The sequence below is a fragment of the Trachemys scripta genome, chromosome 2 (genome assembly GCF_013100865.1).
Source record: "Trachemys scripta elegans isolate TJP31775 chromosome 2, CAS_Tse_1.0, whole genome shotgun sequence".
Lineage (NCBI taxonomy): Eukaryota > Metazoa > Chordata > Testudines > Emydidae > Trachemys > Trachemys scripta.
This window is the reverse complement of record NC_048299.1, coordinates 151,348,622-151,368,640: the sequence shown is the minus strand read 5'-3', so window position 1 is coordinate 151,368,640 and position 20,019 is coordinate 151,348,622. Positions and strand designations below refer to the sequence as shown.

Here is a 20,019-nt window from a genome sequence, read left to right as displayed (position 1 = left end):
AATGTCAGTGAATTAAAAACCCAGCACGTTCTATGTCCTCCCATTGACTCCTAGACAGAGATGGAAAAGACCCTTGTAGGTGTCACTCCCTGCTAGTGCTGGATTGTTCCATATGCTATATTCAAGTGCTCTGTCAATTCATTGACCTTTACTGGATCCTTTTCTCCATCAACTTTGCATATAGCTGAAAACCAAACTGCACCTTTTACTGTCCCCTTTCCTTAGTAACAAAAAGTGCATTTAAGTGATGGTGGAATGAGAGATCCTCTCAGAATGCTTACACACAAGGGCCAGCATGTAAAAACAAAATGAAAAACCTTTAACTCTGGCTTTCCTGACTTTAACTCTGTTAATCAAGCTTTGATATTAATAGTCTGGATTTTTCTTCCACATGGCAATACTTTTGATTCTCTTATTTAAAAAATAAAATTAAACTAAAACAAACCAAACAAAAAATTCTTAAGGCACAGCTTAGACATGAATTCACAATACACAGTTCAGTTGACGCTATTTACGTACTCTTCATTGGAAGAATAGTAGGAAGAAAGTCTCCTTTCTTTCCCATGTTGATGTATTTGGCAGTGGTTTATTGCACTGCATGAAGTGAGATCACATGAAGTACGCATACTAGAAGGGCAGAGGGGACTTCAGCAGCGTTTCCTGATGTCTGCAATATGCATGTATACAACAGTTGCATATGGCTCTTGTTCTCTTCTCTTCAGACACAAGGGCGCGTTCTCCCCATGGAAAAAATAAACCTGAGGACCAGTTCTTTTATGACTTCTGAGGACCTAAACTGGGCCAAAGAAATAACAAGAGACGCTGTCATCTCTGCGGTAAATTCCTTTGCAGACAGAGAGGCTGCTTCCCAGTACCAGGAAGACAGTGGAGTAGTCTGTTCAGCTGTGGGTTTTTTTGTTTTGTTTTGTTAAAGTGTCCCTTTGATTTCTAAATTGTGAAGGCCACAATTAGTATTGGTCCTGCCCAGACTGTTTCAGTTCCTACTGGACATGGAGTTGAATTTTTCCAAGGCACTAGCTTTGTTAACATTGGCGATGGTTGTCTTTCCAAAGTGTTAGTGGGAAAAGTCTTTCCTCGGAATGCGCATGCTCATTGAAGTGTCTAGTTAGGAGAAAGATGTTCGGAAGTGCTCCATCTGGAACTAGAAGTCAGAATCCTCTCTTTATCACTTAATGCAATTTTTTAAAAATTTTCTCCTCCCGAGCTGGTGTAGATTGAAGTACACGGTGAGTCTATGCTGCAGGAGAGCAAGGAGCGGAGCCTCTGGAAGCTGACTCTGCAGTGCAGATGCACATTTTGTCTGCTTTCTGGCTGTCTTACCTCAAATTTGGTGGGATATGAAGGCAAGATGTTTCTAATAGCTGGGCCTTCTGTGTCCTTTTACCAGCTCTTTCTTTGATTAGCTCTTTGACTTTGGGCACGCCACTTAATTTCTCTGTGCCGTGGTTTCCTCATCTGTAAAACAGAAATATATCTATTTCGGTGGGTGGGTAGTGAGGCTTTATTAATGGCTTAGTAAGGTGTTTTAAGATCCTCAGAGGAAATCATTATCACTTTCACTTATACAGGCTATTTGATGATGGCTGTCTGGTTCTGCTCCTAGATTCCCATGCATTACTGGGCATTGTTTTATCCGAAACGGGCCGTGGACCAAGCACGAGAGTTGGTCAGCATGCTGGAGAAGGTCTCTGGCCCAATTGGCATGCAGATAAACCAGCCCGCCTGGGTGGAATTGAAAGATGATCGAATAGAGACCTATGTCAGGACTATCAAATCCATCTTGGGCACTGAGGTAATGGGGAGGAAGGGACAGAGTGAATGGGGTTTGGGTAATCCTATTTAGAAAGCTGTTCAGTTGGCATTCTCATACCTCTAGGGGATTGGGGCACTCTGACTGCACATATGAGAAATGCATTTATGAATCTGTCCATTTGGGAGGATCCTTTCAAGTATCATCCATGGACAGTCATGTGCGCATTGCGTATTTTCCTTGTGTTTCTTGTGTGTACGCCACGTTTCCATTGGCGTCTGTAAGGGAGGGTCTTGTAAAGCATTGACTGCTGGCTTGACATCTGCTAAGTGATATGTAAGCCACACTGAGCGATCGTGGCTATAGTATGCCTGGTCCTGCCTTGAGGTGGGAAGAAGCTGCACTCTGCTGTCTCTCATTTCTCCCCTTTTCATCATGCCTCAGTGGGTCACAGCTTAGAATGCCAGATTCAGAACAAAATGCTGAAAAATAGGGCAGACTGGTGGTTATTCTATCATTAGATGACACCAAGCCAGTAACAAAAGTAAACTTCTGTCTCACCATGCTGGTTAACAAGAAGTCAAAAATGCAATCTTCTTAGGCATTCCAGCCCTTATTTCACCATCTAGACACTGGACTCTGAGAGGTTATTGAAAACCAGTTTTATCACATATGGTGTCCTTCTAATACCAAGAGATCAGCCACATAGCCAGGTAAATATGCAACTCAGATCTTACCCAATAATCACGCTGCGGCCAGTCTTTTAGTAACTAAAATCTAAAGGTTTATTAATAAAAGAAAAAAAGATGAGTTAATGGTTAATAGATCATATACATACAATAATTGCAAAGTCCTTGTATCGGGTTTGTAGCAGTGATGGTACAGATGGCTGGCTTGTAAAATCTCTGGTAGCTTCCAAAAGATTGGAAGGTCCTCAGTCCATAGTTCAGTATGGTCCTCTTAGTTGTAAATCCACAGTTCAGAGAATCAGGGCAGGAAAGAGGCAAAATGGCGTAATCTCAGGGGTCTTTTATACCCTTCGCCATGTGCCTGGAAATTTACTGGTTCAGACACAGCTCACAGCCTTTGTTTGTGCAAAGTCACTGGCCTAAGATGGAGTCCAGGGTCACGTGAGCATATCGCATATCCTTTCATGCTTTGACACACTGAGGCAGCCATTAGCTCCTGGGATATGTAAGGGTTAAGTAGAGACCTGGGAAACCGCTGGTATGCTGACATGGTATTAGGGTGTAGAGCAGGGGTCGGCAACCTTTCAGAAGTGGTGTGCCGAGCCTTCATTTATTCACGCTAATTTAAGGTTTCGTGTGCCAGTAATACATTTTAACGTTTTTAGAAGGTCTTTCTATAAGTCTATAATATAGAACTAAACTATTGTATGTAAAGTAAATAAGGTTTTTTAAATGTTTAAGAAGCTTCATCTAAAATTAAATTAAAATGCAGAGCCCCCCGGACCAGTGGCCAGGACCCGGGCAGTGTGAGTGCCACTGAAAATCCAGCTCATGTGCCGCCTTCAGCACACGTGCCATAGGTTGCCTACCCCTGGTGTAGAGGCACGGGCAGGCACCGTTTTTTTGCGCTTGATAGATAAAGTGCTACCTCTCTCCCTTCCCTTCTGCTTGTTAAGGATTGATAAGTGTTGCAGCTGCGTAAGGAATGTGGTTGTTCAAAGGATTCCCTTTGTGCAAAGAGGTGTTATTTCCCCCCTTCCTTCCTTTCCCAGCTACATAAACGAGCTCAGGCTCATGGCCCCTTCCTCCCTTCCCTGTGAATTGCTGATCAAGGGAATTTGGCTGCAATTATTGCAAGAAATGTATCTTCAAGGTAAAATTTGTCTGTAGAATATGCTTAATGCTGTAAACAGTAATCAGGGGCTGGGACAATTATATTCAGTATGTAGTTATTAATATTCATTGTATGGGCCTTCATATTACTCAATAAGGGTTTTGGTGGTGGTGTAGTAAATGTAGGTATTTAGATACTAACTTAGATAAAAGTTGTGCTGTAACTAATTCAGTGCTTACTCGACAATTGGGTCAAGGGGAACAAGTACCACAACAAAGAAGCCCGTTTACTCAATCCGCCTCTGGGTCCTCCTGCTCAATCTCTAATACCCTCCATCCACAGAAAGAGTTGTCTGGGCAGAATGAGTTTCTTCTATGGCGCATTGTTAGAGTAAAATGTCCTTAATGGGCCATCAAGCATGAATAGCCCATTCACAATGGGCTGGCTAGACTGGATGTAAACTACCTTGTGTTTGTTCCTGGGGTAACACCCACATTTGAGATACAGTGATGATACATGGATTTAAGCAGGATAATCTTATTTAGCAAATCGTCACTTTTCCATTGACACCTTTATAGGAAGGTGCACAAAATTTGTTGCAGTTGAATAACAGTGGCAGTATCGAGGATGTAAATGGTCATATTTCAGTCGTACAGCATCACAAGGGTATCGGACTCGGGTACGCCCTAAATACAAATCATGGGAGCTGGAAAGCTCTGCAGTGCTTTGAAGGCCCTGTGCATGGGGAACAGACCTACTTAGCCACGTTAGACACAGTCTACCCTTTGTGGACTGTTTCTGTGGGACTTGCTTATGGTGTTGCTCTGCTCTTCAGCTGCAGCCTATCAATAGTTTATCTTGAATTAATATATTAACTATAAAGAGCTGCATATTGATTGTGACGCTTGAAGATAGGCGACTGATCAGCAAAGGTCTTGAGAGAGACTTTGCTACCTGCCCACGTTCTATTCCTGGGATCTAATGCAGATGTTGCACTTGTAATTGTTCCTTTACGGTGATAAGGACTTGGCCCGTTTACGTTAGTTATTTGTGGAACAGTTATTTCCCAGCCCTCCTCAGTAATGCCTTCTGTGCCAGTAGATCTTTCACAACATGCAGCTATGAGTGCCTTGGTGCTTGTTATCTCAGTTAAATGAGGCACGAGGTTTACTTTAATTGCAGTAGTTCATGTCATGGAGGTTGGATGTGAGCCCATCAATGAAGGGCTTTGATACTAGAAAGGAACGTTGGGGTTGCGCAGTTCATGGTGCTATTACTGAAGACCTGTGCTCCCAAATCCACTCCATTTCCAAGCCTTAGGTATAAACAAGGGAGTGGAGGGAGCTGGGGAGACCTGACAACTAATGAGGCACACAGTTGTTACTGTGAAGGTGCTAATAATACCAAATCTATTCTTAAGAGTATTGCAGTAACTACAGTAATAGGCTCTTGGTGAGGATTCTGCTCGCTCTCTGACAAATAGCTGTGATACTGCTCTTGGCTGCTGCTTTATTAGACAGTGGGAGCTAATGTCCCAGGGTTGTGTGTTACTTCCCTTCATCACAGTGCTACTCAGGGTGCTGCATTCATTCCATTGCAAAGGCAGAAAAAAGTTTGAGCATCCAGCAAAATTTGTGGTGCTAAAGCCTGACTCTGCATTTGTCTCTTGAAGGGTAAGATGCAGATGGTCGTATGTATCATCACTGGGACCAGAGATGACTTGTACGGAGCCATTAAAAAGCTGTGCTGTGTGCAATCTCCAGTACCCTCTCAGGTGAGTCAGGTCACTGCGGTATTATAACTTCTTGGGGTGGGGGTTTGACATGGTGGAGACAAGGATTCCATACACAAAGTTCTTGCCTGGAATGAGACCACAAAATACTGTCCATGTCATCCTCTTCTACATTTGAAGCTTCCCGTCACATTTCTCTATGGAGCCAGTACACCTCTGGAAGCAGTAGAGCAGGCAGGCTCATCTGGCTATAATTAAAAATAAACAAAATCCTACAGTAACATCAAATCATGACCATTTAACCTAACCCTTAAGTATACAGTGAACAAGCCATGTAATTTACTGCATACATCTAAATTAAGTCCAGTACAGGCGAGTCTCATCTTGCGCACATTTAACATGCGCGAATTCAGCTTTGCACGGTCGGCCAAAAAAAAAAAAGAGAAAAATAACAATTTAAATACTGTACCTGGAGTGCGGGTGATTCCGCCCGCCATTACACTCAATGTAATTTTGACTATACGCGATTTTTCACTTTACGCGCTGACAGCGGAATGTAACCCCAGCGTAAGATGAGACTCGCCTGTATAGCAAAGTTGGCATGCCTAGAAAAAGCCTTTGGGTGGCTGGATCATCATCTTGGTGGTCATGTTGTCTATAGCAGAATAACAATAGGTTGTATTTAATCTGTAATTAGTCGCATTCAAATTGTGTTGTGGACTCTTGCCTTGCTTGTGAATATTGTGTTTAGCCTTAAAGAACTGTTTCACGGTTATCTCTGCAAGTAGCTGTGGCTAGCTGGGGCTTCATGTGCTTCACACCTTGGCCAATGGAACAGCAAGGATAGAACTCAAATCCCCCTGTTTCAAAACCTCAGACCCGTGCCAGTTAAGCAAAAGGAGGTTCTCCTTTAGCTGTTGTGAATGTAAGACCTATGGCAACTGTTGAGGAGCTTCGATTCCATTCAGAAGAGGAAGGTACAACTGCCAGCACATATAGTGTGTGTGGTTTTTAAAAAAAAAAAAAAAAAAATGAAAGTTGCTAGCAAGACACTTTAGTTTGCTGGGAGATGTAATGCAAACATCATTCCATTTGGGGAAACATCTTTTCTTTTCCGATGGGTGGAGAGGGACATAAAAGCTAATCTAGGGTGTAAGCATCCTTAAAAATACTTGCGAGCTTTGGATGAATTGGGGGTAAAGGGCTGGATGGGTATCAGTTTTTATGTTTGCTGCGTATGAGACTTTTGCTAAGTGAAGGCTAAATTCTGCCTTTGGATGCACATTCAAAACTCTTGACTTAATGAGAATTACACTTGCAGATCCAGGGACCAGAACTTGGTTATACAGGCTTTAACAAATGTAGTCTTACTTTTACTTCTTAAAAGCTTTGAGATAAAGCAAAGAAATAGAATACTAATGGAAAAACTTAACAGCCGTTAAAGTTGTATAGTTGGACACCTTGCAATATGCAAGTATAATCTGTTAAATTTATGATTGATTTACAGTAGGAATACAGTCTGGGGAGGAAAAAATTAGACCCTACTTTTGCAGTCTTAAAAACTTAGCTGGAGTTAACTGATTTTTAATATTTCCCATTGCTGCAGGTCATCAATGCCCGAACCATCATGACCCAGCCCAACAAATTAAGGAGCGTAGCACAGAAAATTCTACTGCAGATTAATTGCAAGCTAGGTGGGGAACTCTGGGGAGTGGACATCCCATTGGTAAGCCATGCGAAAGTTAGTTCCATCAAGGGAGGCTTCAGCACCCTGAATGACCTACCTGTAGGTGCAGGGCTCTCATCTGTGACTTCTCTGTGGCCTTTCATTGTATTTACACACACTCACTCTCTCTCATTCATCCTAGATCGGATAGAGGAAGAATAGTTGATAGTGTGAAAGGGGTATTCAGCCTCTCTGAAATGTATCCCCCTTCTTCCCTCTTTCATGGGGGAATGTACTCTTACCCTTAACCTGTCTCTTACAGGTCATCAGCATGCTAGTCTGGGACTCAGAAGGCATGGGTTTGATTCCAAGCTCTGCTACAGACCTCTTCCCTGCACATTTATTCTCTCTGTGCCTCCATTACCCGTCTGTAAAATGGGGATAATAGAACTTCCCTACATCATGGGGCGGGGTGGGCATGTTGTATGCCACAGTACTGATGAAGGATAGATAAAATGAACTATCTGGTTAGCTCTCTGGTGGTAACGAGTACTTTTGATTAATTCCAGGGATTTTATGACCACTGCAGGAGTTAAAGCCGAGGGTGAAACTCCCTCTTGGCATTTAATTCAGCTCTGCTTTTTTACTCTTTAGAAAGAGTTCAGATATAGTTTCCAGTGAAATGGTGAGTTATGCCTCTGACTCACAGTTCCCCAGTGCACTGGGCTTCCTTTCTCCTTTCCAGAAACAGCTGATGGTGATTGGCATGGATGTGTACCATGATCCCAGCAGGGGAATGCGCTCTGTGGTTGGCTTCATTGCAAGCACCAATCAGTAAGTTGTTTCTAAATTAGAGTAGGTTCTACCTCTTTACATGCCTGTAAAACCTGGACCTCTAAGCAGCTCAGTGTTTGGCTGATGTGTGCGCCTCACACTGCAGCCAGTGTTTGCAGAGAATGTGACGCATGCCATGGACTGCAGAGGGAGACAGATGGATCTGTTCTTTAATGGAGCATTCCAGATTACTCTGTCACAGTGAAGATCCTGCATAGTTCTCAAGTAGGCCAGTTGCTGTTTTGATCAATTTTCTCCTTGTGTATTCCCCACTACTTTTTGAAGTGTTGGTCAACTAAACACAGAATAAGACCTGACCAATAGCAAACCGGGAGACTCTCTAGGAAGTTTGTCTTACTCTTCCAGGCTTTTGACAGTCTCTTGCTGGAGGAAAAAGTGGTGTCTGTGATTAAGCTGCACATTGTCATACACTGATGAAAAGTCTTCAGATCTTGAGTGTTTCCCTACACTTGCACTGCTAGGGAGTTGCATTTTTGGTGGAAAAGTTACATCACGTGGCTGGAAGCGAAACACTTTTCTTTATCAATAAAGTCGCTTTATGGCACTGCCTTGCCCTCTCTAAAAAAGACCAGAGATATTGACTTAACCTTGGTTGTCCTTTTCAACAGGGTTTAATAACTTGTTTGTTTTCAGTCACCAATTCCAAATGCCAAGGACCACCTGGCATTATCTCTGATCATGTGCTGCCCTTCTTGCCGTATGCCTGAATCCTTTTAGAAACAGCCTGAGAAAAGATATATGCAAAGCTGGAGCTGAATTTGTTTTGAATTGTAGAACTGTTTTGGGCTTTGGCTCACAAGAGTCCTGTAGGTAATATTTATCTTTCTCTTTCTGCCACGAGTGTTCTCTCGAAGTGGTATTCTAGGGTTGTGTTCCAGATGCCTCATCAGGAAATTGTAGACAGTTTGAAGCTTTGTCTGGTCGGGGCCTTACAGAAGTTCTATGAGGTAAGGAACATAGTAGGTGACTCTTAGCTGACCACTGAAAGAAATGGATAAAACTGCAAAGAGAAAAGTGTGCCTAGCTTGAAACATGCATCTCCTTTTCTGTACTCAGGAGTGCAGGTACCATCTCTATTCAGTACCCTAGAGTGAAGAGTTGTGGGTACCATTTATTGATTTAAAAAGAGATGGGATAGTTCTATGGCTATCAAGAATATCCAGAGTTGTTACATTTAATGACAAAAAATTGGAAAGGAATATGAAACCTCATGCTTCAAGGCTTAAGCCAATCTCTAACTACTAGAGACCAGTGTGAGGGGCAGATTTGTCCCATATCTGAATGTGCATCTTGCACCTTTTTCTAAAACATCTGGTGCTGGCCACTGTCAGAGACAGAATACTGGATTAGATGGATTTAGGTCTGACTCAGTCTGGTAATTCCTACGTACTGGATTGCTGTCCAAAGAGAGCACCATAAACTGGATCTTACCCAATAAGTAGCATCCACCTATCCACTGTGCCCCATTACATGAATAATGGGGTTTATAACTCCATGTGTTTATGAGTGTCAGCATTCCCAACACAACCTGGAGTTCACCTTGACTGAAAAACTACTACATGAAGTATCAGTGGAAGATACTAAATTGGGCTTTCTAAACAAAAAGTAGAACAAATTAAAAGTTAAGCAAGTGAGTAAAAGACTTTGCAGAGCTCACTTTGAATTTAAAAATTGAAATGGCCCCTTGTTTGGCACGGCATGCTTAATCTTCCTTCCTTATCTCAGGGACTTGCTTAATTACCTCGATGAGGCCTAGCTCATAACTGAAGCTATTGCTGAATGACTCTTCTCACTTTCAATATTGCTTAATTAAGCGGTTATATTCTCCTGTCTCTGAATAACCTCAGCCCTTTATCTCACCATAAATCCCCTCGGTGCAAAGAAAGGAATGGTACATTCTGTATGAAAGTGTAAGGACCATGATGTAGCTTCTTGATTATTTCACCACTTCAGCGGGTCGTGTATATGCTTTAATTTACACTAGGTGTCCGCAAATAAAGCCATGCTCCCGGACACATGGTTAGGTCTGCTTTAGGGTTCCGAGTTGCAAAGGCACTCATTTAAAAGGCAGTCAGTCCTATTTATAAACGTAAATTAGATACGATAGGTTTTTATCTTTTGAGTGCTTCTTGTGGAAGGTGCCAAATTAACAACTCTGGAAGCTGAAGTCTACTTGCAGAACAGGTCCTTTATGGGCCATGGTAGGGCAAGCCTTTCCAAATACTGTCCTGTGAATATGCCTTAATGGTGCTCTGGAACGAGCCCCCTTCTACTGGGAGAAGGGGGATTCAATTTCCGTGGCCCATTCAGTCCTTAGCCTTTTCGATGAGGCTGTCCAGAAAGGTGCTGATTGTGATGGTGGCTTTTCAAATGTGGATACTTGTCCACTTGGGCCTGGACTGAGACCCAGCAACCTCATTCCACATGGGAGTCAATGAACCAGCATCTTCCAGGGCAGCAGTTAAGTTGGCTTTATTTGTGTCCAAAAGTAGACTGACTGTATTTAAATCCAAAGTAAAAAGATCAGTGGTCAAAGCCAGAAGTGTCAGTATATTTGTATAGTCTTTGTGGCCCATTCTGTTTCACAGAATGCAAGCTTTCACTTCAAGGAAAGAATGAGTTTCTAGCCCATGTGGTTGGGGTTATAACCTCCCAAATAGAAACTGATGCAGCACTGTGTCAGCCTGAAAAATACTTCTTCAAAATTAGGGGTTAACTCTTAATGCTCATCGAGTCAGATTTTTCAAGAAATTTAGGTTCACAGTTACTGACCTCTTTCCCATCAAGTGATGCTGCATACCGCAGTGACTTTAACTAAAAGGTCCATGTCCTACACTCAACTTTGCAAACCTGCCCTTTGATGTCAGTGGGTACTCTGTTACAGATCAAGAATGGTACTTGACCTTATTTGTGGACTCTCAGACCATAATCTCCAAATATAATTTGGCCTCCTTCACAGCATGAAACTGTACTAAGACATCAAATTCACCCATGTTACCCTAGACCATTCTTAGAATCATAGGGTTAGAAGGGACCACAAGGGTCATCTAGTCTGACCCCCTGCCAAGATGCAAGATTTGTTGTTTCTAAACCATCCAACATAATGGCTATCCAGTCTCCTTTGGAAAACCTCCAGTGAAGGAGCTTCCATTCTTTGTCTTGTCTTGTTTCTTATTCAGGTGAACCACTGTCTGCCTGAGAAGATAGCAGTTTATAGAGATGGAGTGTCAGACAGCCAGCTGAACACAGTGGTCAGCTACGAGATCCCACAGCTCCAGCAATGTTTTGAAGCCTTTGAGAACTACCAGCCCAAGATGGTGGTCTTTGTGGTTCAGAAGAAAATCAGCACCAATCTCTACTCTGCGTCCACTGAGCACTTTGTAGCCCCCGCTCCAGGGACTGTAATTGACCATACTGTCACCAGTAGAGATTGGTGAGTGGCAGGCAACCCACAAAAGTCTGTTCTCTGCCAGTATCCATATGTTCCGCCCCCCATTACCATTCTGTAACTGCCAATAAAAGTGGAGAGTCAAGTTACATTGCATTACTAGCTTGTGGAAACCTACTGCATATTTTCAATTCCAGAGCAAAGGGTTGAATATGGCTCAGCACTGGTTTACAGCAGGAAGCTGACAATTATAGCCAGAGGGGATGGTCTAATGAATTTGGTACCTAGACTTTCTAGACCCTAGAAGTTCAATTCAGCCCATAGTGTACCTGCCTCAGTAGGATACCTTATGTAACAATGCCATTTACTCTGGAGTGCTTTCTCATTAGACCTTTGCAAAGAGGGGGTCCCATCTGTTCTCTGTGTACGTTACATACCCCTGAATAATAGTTCTATGTAAGTCAAAAGTTTGTTTCTCTCACCAGCAGAAGTTGGTCCAATAAGATACTATACCACCCACTTTGGGTCTCTCATATCCTGGGACCAATGCAGCTACAACACTGCATAAAACATACCCCAAGCATTTTATAAGAAGGGGTTTTGCTCTGTCCTTGCTCAAAATTTCCCATCCACTTCCCCACAGTACTGGTTGCTCTCCACCACAAAACGTGCTGCATGAATATAGACCGAAGTGCTTTGGGAACGAAAGGCCCATTTATATATTCAGCTCTTAGGTATTGCTGCTGTATCCTTGATGTCTAGATGCTAGTATACCCCTGGAGAGGATACACTGAGGGAGTAGGCAGTGAGGTCATGCTGTGATTTCAACTTAGAATGAAACCTTGATAAAGCAAACTCAACTTCAGGTGTAAACCCCCTTTAACAGACCTACCTAAGGAACTGCCACAGGCTTTTCTCTCGTTTACAGGTGGACAACTTGACTCTTTAAAGTGTTTCTCTTTATCCTTCTCAGGGTGGATTTTTACTTGTTGTCTCATCGCATCCGACAGGGTTGCGGCATCCCGACTCACTATATCTGTGTGCTTAACACAGCCAACCTCAGTCCTGACCACATGCAAAGGTGAGAGCACTGAGCAGGGGGGTCTTCCTCAAACACCCCTCCCTACAAAGTTGCACAGCAGAGAGGCTGAGTAGCTGGAGGTGGCGCTGATGACATGTAACTCTGGTCTTGAATGTTTTGTGATGTCGTTGTCCAAATCCTGCCCTAAAGAGAAGTGGAAGTTACTTCCTTGTGCCTTCTGATGTGATTGCAGAGGTGCATTTAGCAACTGCTCCCCACCCCCCGAAATGCTGGCTATCTACTGCTGCGAGAGTCAGCGTCTTGGACTTACTGGTGCAGTGATCTGATCCAGCATGGCACATCTTCATTTTGGAAATATCTCTGAGTTTATTTGCAAAATTTGTCCTACTAGGTAAGGCAGGATCACTTGCGAGTTGGGCATCTTTGCATATTATTTCCCATTTTTCTTTTTAAAGGAAATACTAGCTCGAGATATTTCTGAATTTATTGAAGGAGCGTGGGGGGGAATCATGGCCAAAAGTCCAGCAATGATGATGCCAAACCAATCAGTGTTTGACATCCATTTCTTGTAATCTCTTTTTCTCCAACAGGACTTAGTATTGAGAAATACTCTTGCAATACACAGCAGCAAAGCTGGAACTTTCCCCAAGGCCTGTTGTTGCAAAACAATCTCCATTTGGAAGTTAGCTAGAGACCAACATGTACCTTTACAAAGAATGAGGTGAAATTACTTCCCGTCGTGCCTTAGTTCATTGGCTCAAACGCTAACGACTCAAAAATGAATGGTACAGAGAAGGCAGATTGGATGTTCCTGTTTACCCTTCTTCATTATACAAGAACAGGGAGAGAATCAATTAAATTGAAAAAAGCAATACATGTAAATCAGATAAAAAGAAACTTTACTTTATACAATGTTTAATTAGCAATTAGCCTGTGGAACTGACTGCCAGTGACAATATATAATTGAGCAGGATTCAAAAAACGGTTAGAAATCTATGGATAATGAGCATATGCACAGTTTGCATTAAGTAGGCCACTGCTTTTTTTAAGAGGATCAGGAACATACTTCCCCTGTGGGTAGATTATTCCATAATTGTCCACTAGGGATTTTTGCACCTTTCTCTAAAGTAGCTGGTGCTGGCTGTCACACTTCCTGAGGTAACTGCACCTCTGATCCCCTTTGTTGCCTCTTCAAGAGTCTCAGGCCTGTAGCCATCACCTCTCTTGGGGCACGGTCCTTTGACTCCCCTCTTCTAGACTGAGCATTTAAGTTGCAGTTCACTGATTATGTTGTCGAATCTGAATTCATTTCAGTACCTGCCGTTCTTCTTTTTCTTGGGTAATGGCAGGGTTAATCAGTGACCATCCAGTCTTCATAAAGCAAAGTATTACTTGTTCAGAACAGAAGCATTACAGAGAAAACATATCTTAATGTGTAGGTCTCAGCTTACCAGCCAGTCACCCGTCTTCTACATGGAGACCCTGTTAGGAACAGAGTCCTTCAAACCCTGTCCTCAGTGTCTGTCCCTGTTAGTCACAAGGTTGTTGTGACACTTTCTGGGGGTACCCAGGACTATGAGGCACCTCGCTGCCACCTGTCCTTAGCATGAGGAAGCCTTGTCTGTGCCTGTTGGAGGTCGGCTCCCCAGCTCCACTGGCCACGGACAAAACAAGCCCTCCACTCTCAGCCTACGCAGGCTCCACTGTCCGTCTGCAGACTAGTGCTGGGCACATTCCAACCATCAAGCCCTCCAAGCTTCTCCATTGAGTGTCCAATCTCTGCTCCATGAACACTCATGGGATTCACCAATCCACTGCGTCCAAAGAAACAGTACACCCCACTGTCACCTCTACTCACCACTCCAGTTAACATGTAGCACTTAAATATGTTTATAGTGAAATCAAGTATAAGTTTATTTAACAAAGCACAGAAAGTCAAGTAGTAGCAACTAGAAGTATTGGAAACAGTTACATTATAAAATAAAATCATAGCACGCATACTAGAGCCTAGGCTTAATTAACACGATATTTTATTAGACGTAAGAGTATTGCTCACCCAAAATCCCTGTAGGCAGGCCGTGACCTTTTCGTTGAGACATGCATCCTGTCAATGTCTCTTCGAAGTGAAGGATTAAGTGTCTCTTCACACTCCAGGATATACCAGACCAATCATTTGTCATAATTCATGAACAGGAAACTCCCCAGTATTTGTTCCTGTAGATTTTATAATCTCTCAATTAATCCCTGGCTGAGTATGCGCATAGGTACGTAGGATAAGGCATACAGTACACAAATGGACAGGTAGGTAGGTGTCATTTACGTCCTTCCTGAAAGGAACATCTCCAATCTGTCACCTCCTGGTGACATGCCTGAACTCTAAGAGCATAACTTTCAATATAAATACTATCTGTATGTACATTTTTCATGGCTTTCAGTAGAGGCTTCACATGCCCCCTTTGGTGAACTAGTATGCAGATGTCTGACCCAGGGGATTCCTGTACAACCCTATGTACCCCCTGTGCTCTCTATCAGGTGGCATCAGGGGGTCCCTAGGTTATAGCTGTGTCAGTTCTTGGATCGAGTGAGAGTGACCTCTCCCTTATGTGAGGGTGGTCACTTTATACAGCTGAGTTCTTTGGTAGCCTCCTTTTAACAAGCTCAAACTGGTATATGCAACTTCCCGCAGGGCAGGGGGACTTCTCCTGACTTGTATTCCTGCCTAGGGATTTGCATTGATGTATCACCTTCCAGTTATTTTAATTCCTGCAGAAAGCTCCTTGTAACTCCCTGTGGAGCCAGAAGACAATCCCTAGCTCCTAACAATACATATACTGTTAATAAAGCTGATATAATACCTTTGGAGATTCCTAGTGTCCAAAATATGTTGCATGGGCTGCTGTCAGAGCTAGGTTAACGGTTTGCCCCAGTATGGCAATTCAGTGAGAGAAGGATTTGGTCCTTAAAGTGCTCCTAGAAAAGACAGCCCTCCACAAACATATGGTGTTCCCTGTGGGTTAGACATACAGTGTCCCAAGTAGGGAGGTATGAATTCTAATGGAATCTTCTTTCCTCCTGTTGTTTCTAGGTTGACTTTCAAGCTTTGCCACATGTACTGGAACTGGCCAGGCACTATCCGAGTTCCAGCCCCCTGCAAATATGCTCACAAGGTGGCCTTTCTCGCAGGACAGTTTCTGCACCATGAACCAGCTATTCAGCTCTGTGAGAGACTCTTTTTCCTGTAACCTGGAACGCTGGGCGGTGAAGGGGAGAATCTAGCTCCTCAAACAGCAGATGGAGAAGGGAGCCTCTTGGATGGAGCTTTCATTGCTCTGTGGTCATCTTCTGAGGGGACACTGCACACCAGTGCCTCTGACAGCCATATAAAAGGAGACTCTCTTCTAAGTTTGTTTTTATAAATACATATATTCTGCATTTCTTTTTACTTGGTTACTTAAAGGACACTTGAACATTAGACCCAGAAACATAACCTCCTTTAAAATCAATGCAATAATCCGGTGGGGAAATCTGCTTCTTGACTTCTGTTGCTCTCCTGCGTATGAAAACAAAAGCAGTATGCTGCATGTGCAGCAGCATTTTAACCCCACCTGCCCACTGCTGGGCTAATGGCATTGAGGCAGGCTCAGCAGCACAGAAGTAAATGGTGTTAATTTCATACACCGAGGGAGGGGTGTGATCAGGGCGTTGCTGGTCATAGGAAAGGAACAGAATCAGCAGAGGTAGGGCTAGCTTGACTGGAATGTTGACCTAAGGTTAAAGATACTTGACAGTACCCCCTTTAAGAGCGGGGGCCTGGTAACCGCCATTTGCAAAGGGAGGTGAAGATGCAACAGGAACGGATAAATCTTGTTTCAAGGGGTAGTGTTCAGTTTGCAGACAATTAAATCTGTTCCCAGTCAGCTGGTTGCCCAAGGAAATGGGACTGCAGGGTTCCATTGTGAGGGAGAGTTTGAGCTTGCTTACTTCTTCAGCATATGCAGGTGACATGCTAAGGGCTAGTCTACACTACCACGCTACATTGGCCGCATTGATGTAGCTGCGCTGCTGTAGCGCGTCTGGTGAAGATGCACTGTGCTGATGGAAGAGTGCTCTCCCGTCAGCGTAATTACTCCACCTCAACGAGAGGCAGAAGCTATGTCGGTGGGAAAGTGTCTCCCACCGATTTAGCGCTGGTGTGGACAGCGCATAAGTCCATGTAATGTGTGTAGCTCAGAGGGGTGGCTTTTTCACACCCCTGAGTGATGTAAGTTACATCGACTTAAGCAGTAGTGTAGACAAGCCCTAAGGAGACAGTCAGGTATTTTTAGCCTGGTGGCTGGATACATTGGTCAGAAGGAACATGGCACTGCCTTTTTTTTTTTTCCCTACTTTTTAAGAGGTGTCTCAGCACTTGTACTGTAAATGCAACCTTCAGGAGTTTATATCTCAGACAAACAACAGCTGGTGTTGGGTGGTGGAGAAAGCTAGATCTTCACACAGAGTTCCTGTTTATATTTGGGATGATTTTATTGCATTTCAGTGCTAGAGAAATAGTTCTGTAGTGCAGGTTAAGGCCACGCATAATGTAGAAACTGTGCATGAGCGTGGTGAAAGGCAGCTTTCCCATGAGCCCTTGTTTCTGCACTCTTACCTTAGAGGGGGTTGCAGTAGGAGAGCTGCATTAAGCCAGAGCCCAAGGAAAACACTAAAGACATCCTCAGACTTGGCAGGGGGAGGGTTATTTGCTGCTCTTCTGGAGTCCCCTCCTTCCTCACTCCCACGTGAGCTAAGAGGATGTCCTGAGACACAAGAAGTGGTGTGCATGGGGCAGTCGCACGCACCTAACACTTCCAGTGACTGCTAGGATGAGCTCCAGCTCCATTAAAGAGTGTGAGACGGAGCGATGATGTGATGTAAGTGTACATTTTCACTGTGCCAACCTGGTGAACTGTCTTGATGATCTGCTCCTTGTGCAAATGGGAATGTCAGGAAGTGCTCCTTGCTGCTCCAGTCTGGTATTGCCTTGCTGCTCCAGCACTTCGATTGCATAGCAGGGCCAGAAGTGCTGCTGCAATGGCGTGAGAGATGCCTGGGGACTAGGTTGAGCCACCATACTCGTTCCACTTGTGACTTAAGCCATTTTAGCTCCTTAGCTTTCAGAAGCGGAAAGCCACAGTACATTAGCCCACTGTACCACCCACCTACCTTCCGTCAGGTGCTGCCTTTTGCTCCTATAGCTCCCCGAATAATCAAGTTTTCTGTGTATATTGTCCCATCTTCGTCTGTGCTTTGGGTTAGAGAGCATGAAAGTAACTAAATAAAAATTGCATTTGTTGTATGGTCATTCCTTTTTTCTCTGCCTCTCTGTAAAGGTTTTTACACCTATTCTGTGTAGTTTCTAGTTTACCATAACAGATTACAATAGACCAGAAAACTCCTGAAATGTATGAAACCATATTGGTCGGCTTACATCCCAGGATTTACACAGCAGTCTGGGAAAAAGTTTCTTTGACGTTGTCAGATGATCAGTTCAGAAAGCCAGAAGCCCAAACACAGATGATTAATGTCTCAAAAGGAAATGCTGGAAGACTAGGTTTTGTGTCCTTAAAAGATGCTGAGGTTGTGAACTGATCCATTATGGTCCATGAAGTAAGACTTCCAAAATATACCTTTAACTAGATCATTGGGTTGGCCACAGTCCGTGCCTCAGTAGTAGTACATTACGAGCTGTTGGATTAATGACCCGGAAGCTTTTCTGGAACTGTTACTGATCTTTCTGGTAAACAGTTTCAAACAAATAGTCCATGTTCCAAAAAATGACTGTTTCTGGAATGAACACCCTGCCTATGCAATAGTATTGAAAACTTGCCCTTTTCCTAGTTTCAGAACCAAAGCACTGGGTGTACTTCAAAAATCTGACAGTGTCTTCCAATAGCACTTTTTGTTTTTTGAATGTAGCTTTCAGTGTGTTTTGCAGATTATTATTTGTGCTTTACAAATATTGGTCCTTGTATGAAACCAAAGACAACGTATTCCCTGATCCGTGTCCAAAAAAATCCCTTGCGACACCCTGGAATTTATTTGAAGCTTTTGCATTTCTACTTCATTTTCCTATTTTTAATCTAATGCTTTAAAGAGCAGAATCCTACATTTTATTTGTTTTTGCAGCTATGTGCTTAAAAGTTACCGGTTACTGTAAGAAAAATATTTTTTTAATTCTTCCTCTTATGGCTGGGGTAGCTGTTTAAAGTATTAATGTTTTCCAGTTGCCATGTAAGCACGCAGCATCCTCAGGAAAGCTGAATAGTTGAAAAGCTCAAATATATCATCATGGTTTTTATTTGTATGTGAGGGGATAAGGCTAAAAAAACCTAGAATTTTAAAACTGTCTATGAATACGTTGAGATGTTGATCTAGAACTGACAATCTTGGCTTGAAGATTTCTCCGTGAAATGTTCGGAATTCATTTTGAAGTTGCATTTGCAAAGTTTCTCCATCTGTCCAATTGAATGGCTCCTCTCAAGACTGGGCGTAGATTAAAGAATCTTGTATCTATTCCTGGTTTTGTAGCCTCTCTTCTCAGTTTTAATACCAAATGGTTGAAAAACTTTTGTATAAATGTGTAGTTCTGTTAAACACAGTAAAATTATAACAGAACTGTGTTAAACATATTTTCTTTACTGTGTTGAAAATGTGTTTTGCATTGGACTCTTCCAATTCTAAGTGGTGAGAACTCAAGTGAAATGCCCCAAATCTCCCATTAGAGAGGTGGTTTGCTAGACTGGAGCAAGTAAGGGAAGCCCAGGATATTAAAGCAGGCTCTCACCAGGCATGTATTTAGAAACCGACAAATTCATCAGATTGAACAGGTATCTGAATGAAGAATGTAACCAGTGCGCTGATAACCATCAGGAAGAGGAGCTGACACAGTCTCACAAATTGGTAAAGGGGGATGGGCGGTGTAATAGGTAACTGCTCCCAAGCAGGGTTTGATTTGATTCATTCATTCACTTAGTTTATTTCTTGACGTAAGGGATCTTTTTGCTTCCTCCAATCACTAGTCAGGGTGCAGGCATGTAAATCCCTGGCCTTAGCTGAGGGTGAGATTATATAGTCTGAGGCTAAAGAAAGGATTTGGTTGATAAAAAATCATGTGAAAGATGTGGGATTATCCAGTCGTTATCTGTCTTCTCCCCTCCATACCAGCCTTCAGCACAGGGTCTTCTCCTGTGCTTTGTGTAGCCAAATTGAAATAATGCTAGTGGCTGGCTTTCCACAGAGTTGGCTCTTGTGATTTTTTTGGGGGACTAAAACTAAGAGGCAAGCTGGCTGGTCACAATGTTTGCACGCTGGCTGGCAGATGCATTTATGGGAAATAGATGACACTTTTATGTGTAGGCTGCCCGCTGCTCTACCCTTACTATGCAGCCTGTGGGGTGTGGGGCTACAGTGTGTGCTTTCAGACCCGTGGTAATAGAGAGGTAGCCCTGGAGACTGAAAAAACTACAATCGCTCCGTTTTCCTGCTTGGCTTATCTCTGTAACTTGATCTTGTCGGGGTGTAAGCCCAAAGGGTCAAAACTGCTTCCCAGGTATCGTGCATGAATGCACTGAGGGCTCAGAAATGCTGCCGAAGGCATGAGTGTGATGTATCTGAGAGAAGGGACAGGACAGGGAGAAATCAGTAAGTCTGGTCTATGCCATTGTTCATCCTATATACGTGCCCTTAGCAGTGTTGCCCCCATACAGATTTATTTGCCCTATAA

General features: G+C 43.2%; 1 protein-coding gene across 1 annotated transcript in view; it reads left to right on the top strand.

Moving 5' to 3' along the window:
* Window positions 1-18,864, top strand: part of PIWIL2 (piwi like RNA-mediated gene silencing 2) — a 34,526-nt gene extending 15,662 nt beyond the window's left edge. The window contains exons 15-23 of the mRNA XM_034761892.1: window positions 723-836; window positions 1,625-1,813; window positions 5,247-5,348; window positions 6,913-7,032; window positions 7,718-7,806; window positions 8,669-8,774; window positions 11,007-11,260; window positions 12,189-12,296; window positions 15,343-18,864. Coding sequence (XP_034617783.1) covers window positions 723-836; window positions 1,625-1,813; window positions 5,247-5,348; window positions 6,913-7,032; window positions 7,718-7,806; window positions 8,669-8,774; window positions 11,007-11,260; window positions 12,189-12,296; window positions 15,343-15,499 — 1,239 coding nt within the window. The 3' untranslated portion in view covers window positions 15,500-18,864. The remainder of the gene's footprint in view (window positions 1-722; window positions 837-1,624; window positions 1,814-5,246; window positions 5,349-6,912; window positions 7,033-7,717; window positions 7,807-8,668; window positions 8,775-11,006; window positions 11,261-12,188; window positions 12,297-15,342) is intronic.
* The last annotated feature ends 1,155 nt before the right edge of the window (window positions 18,865-20,019 follow it).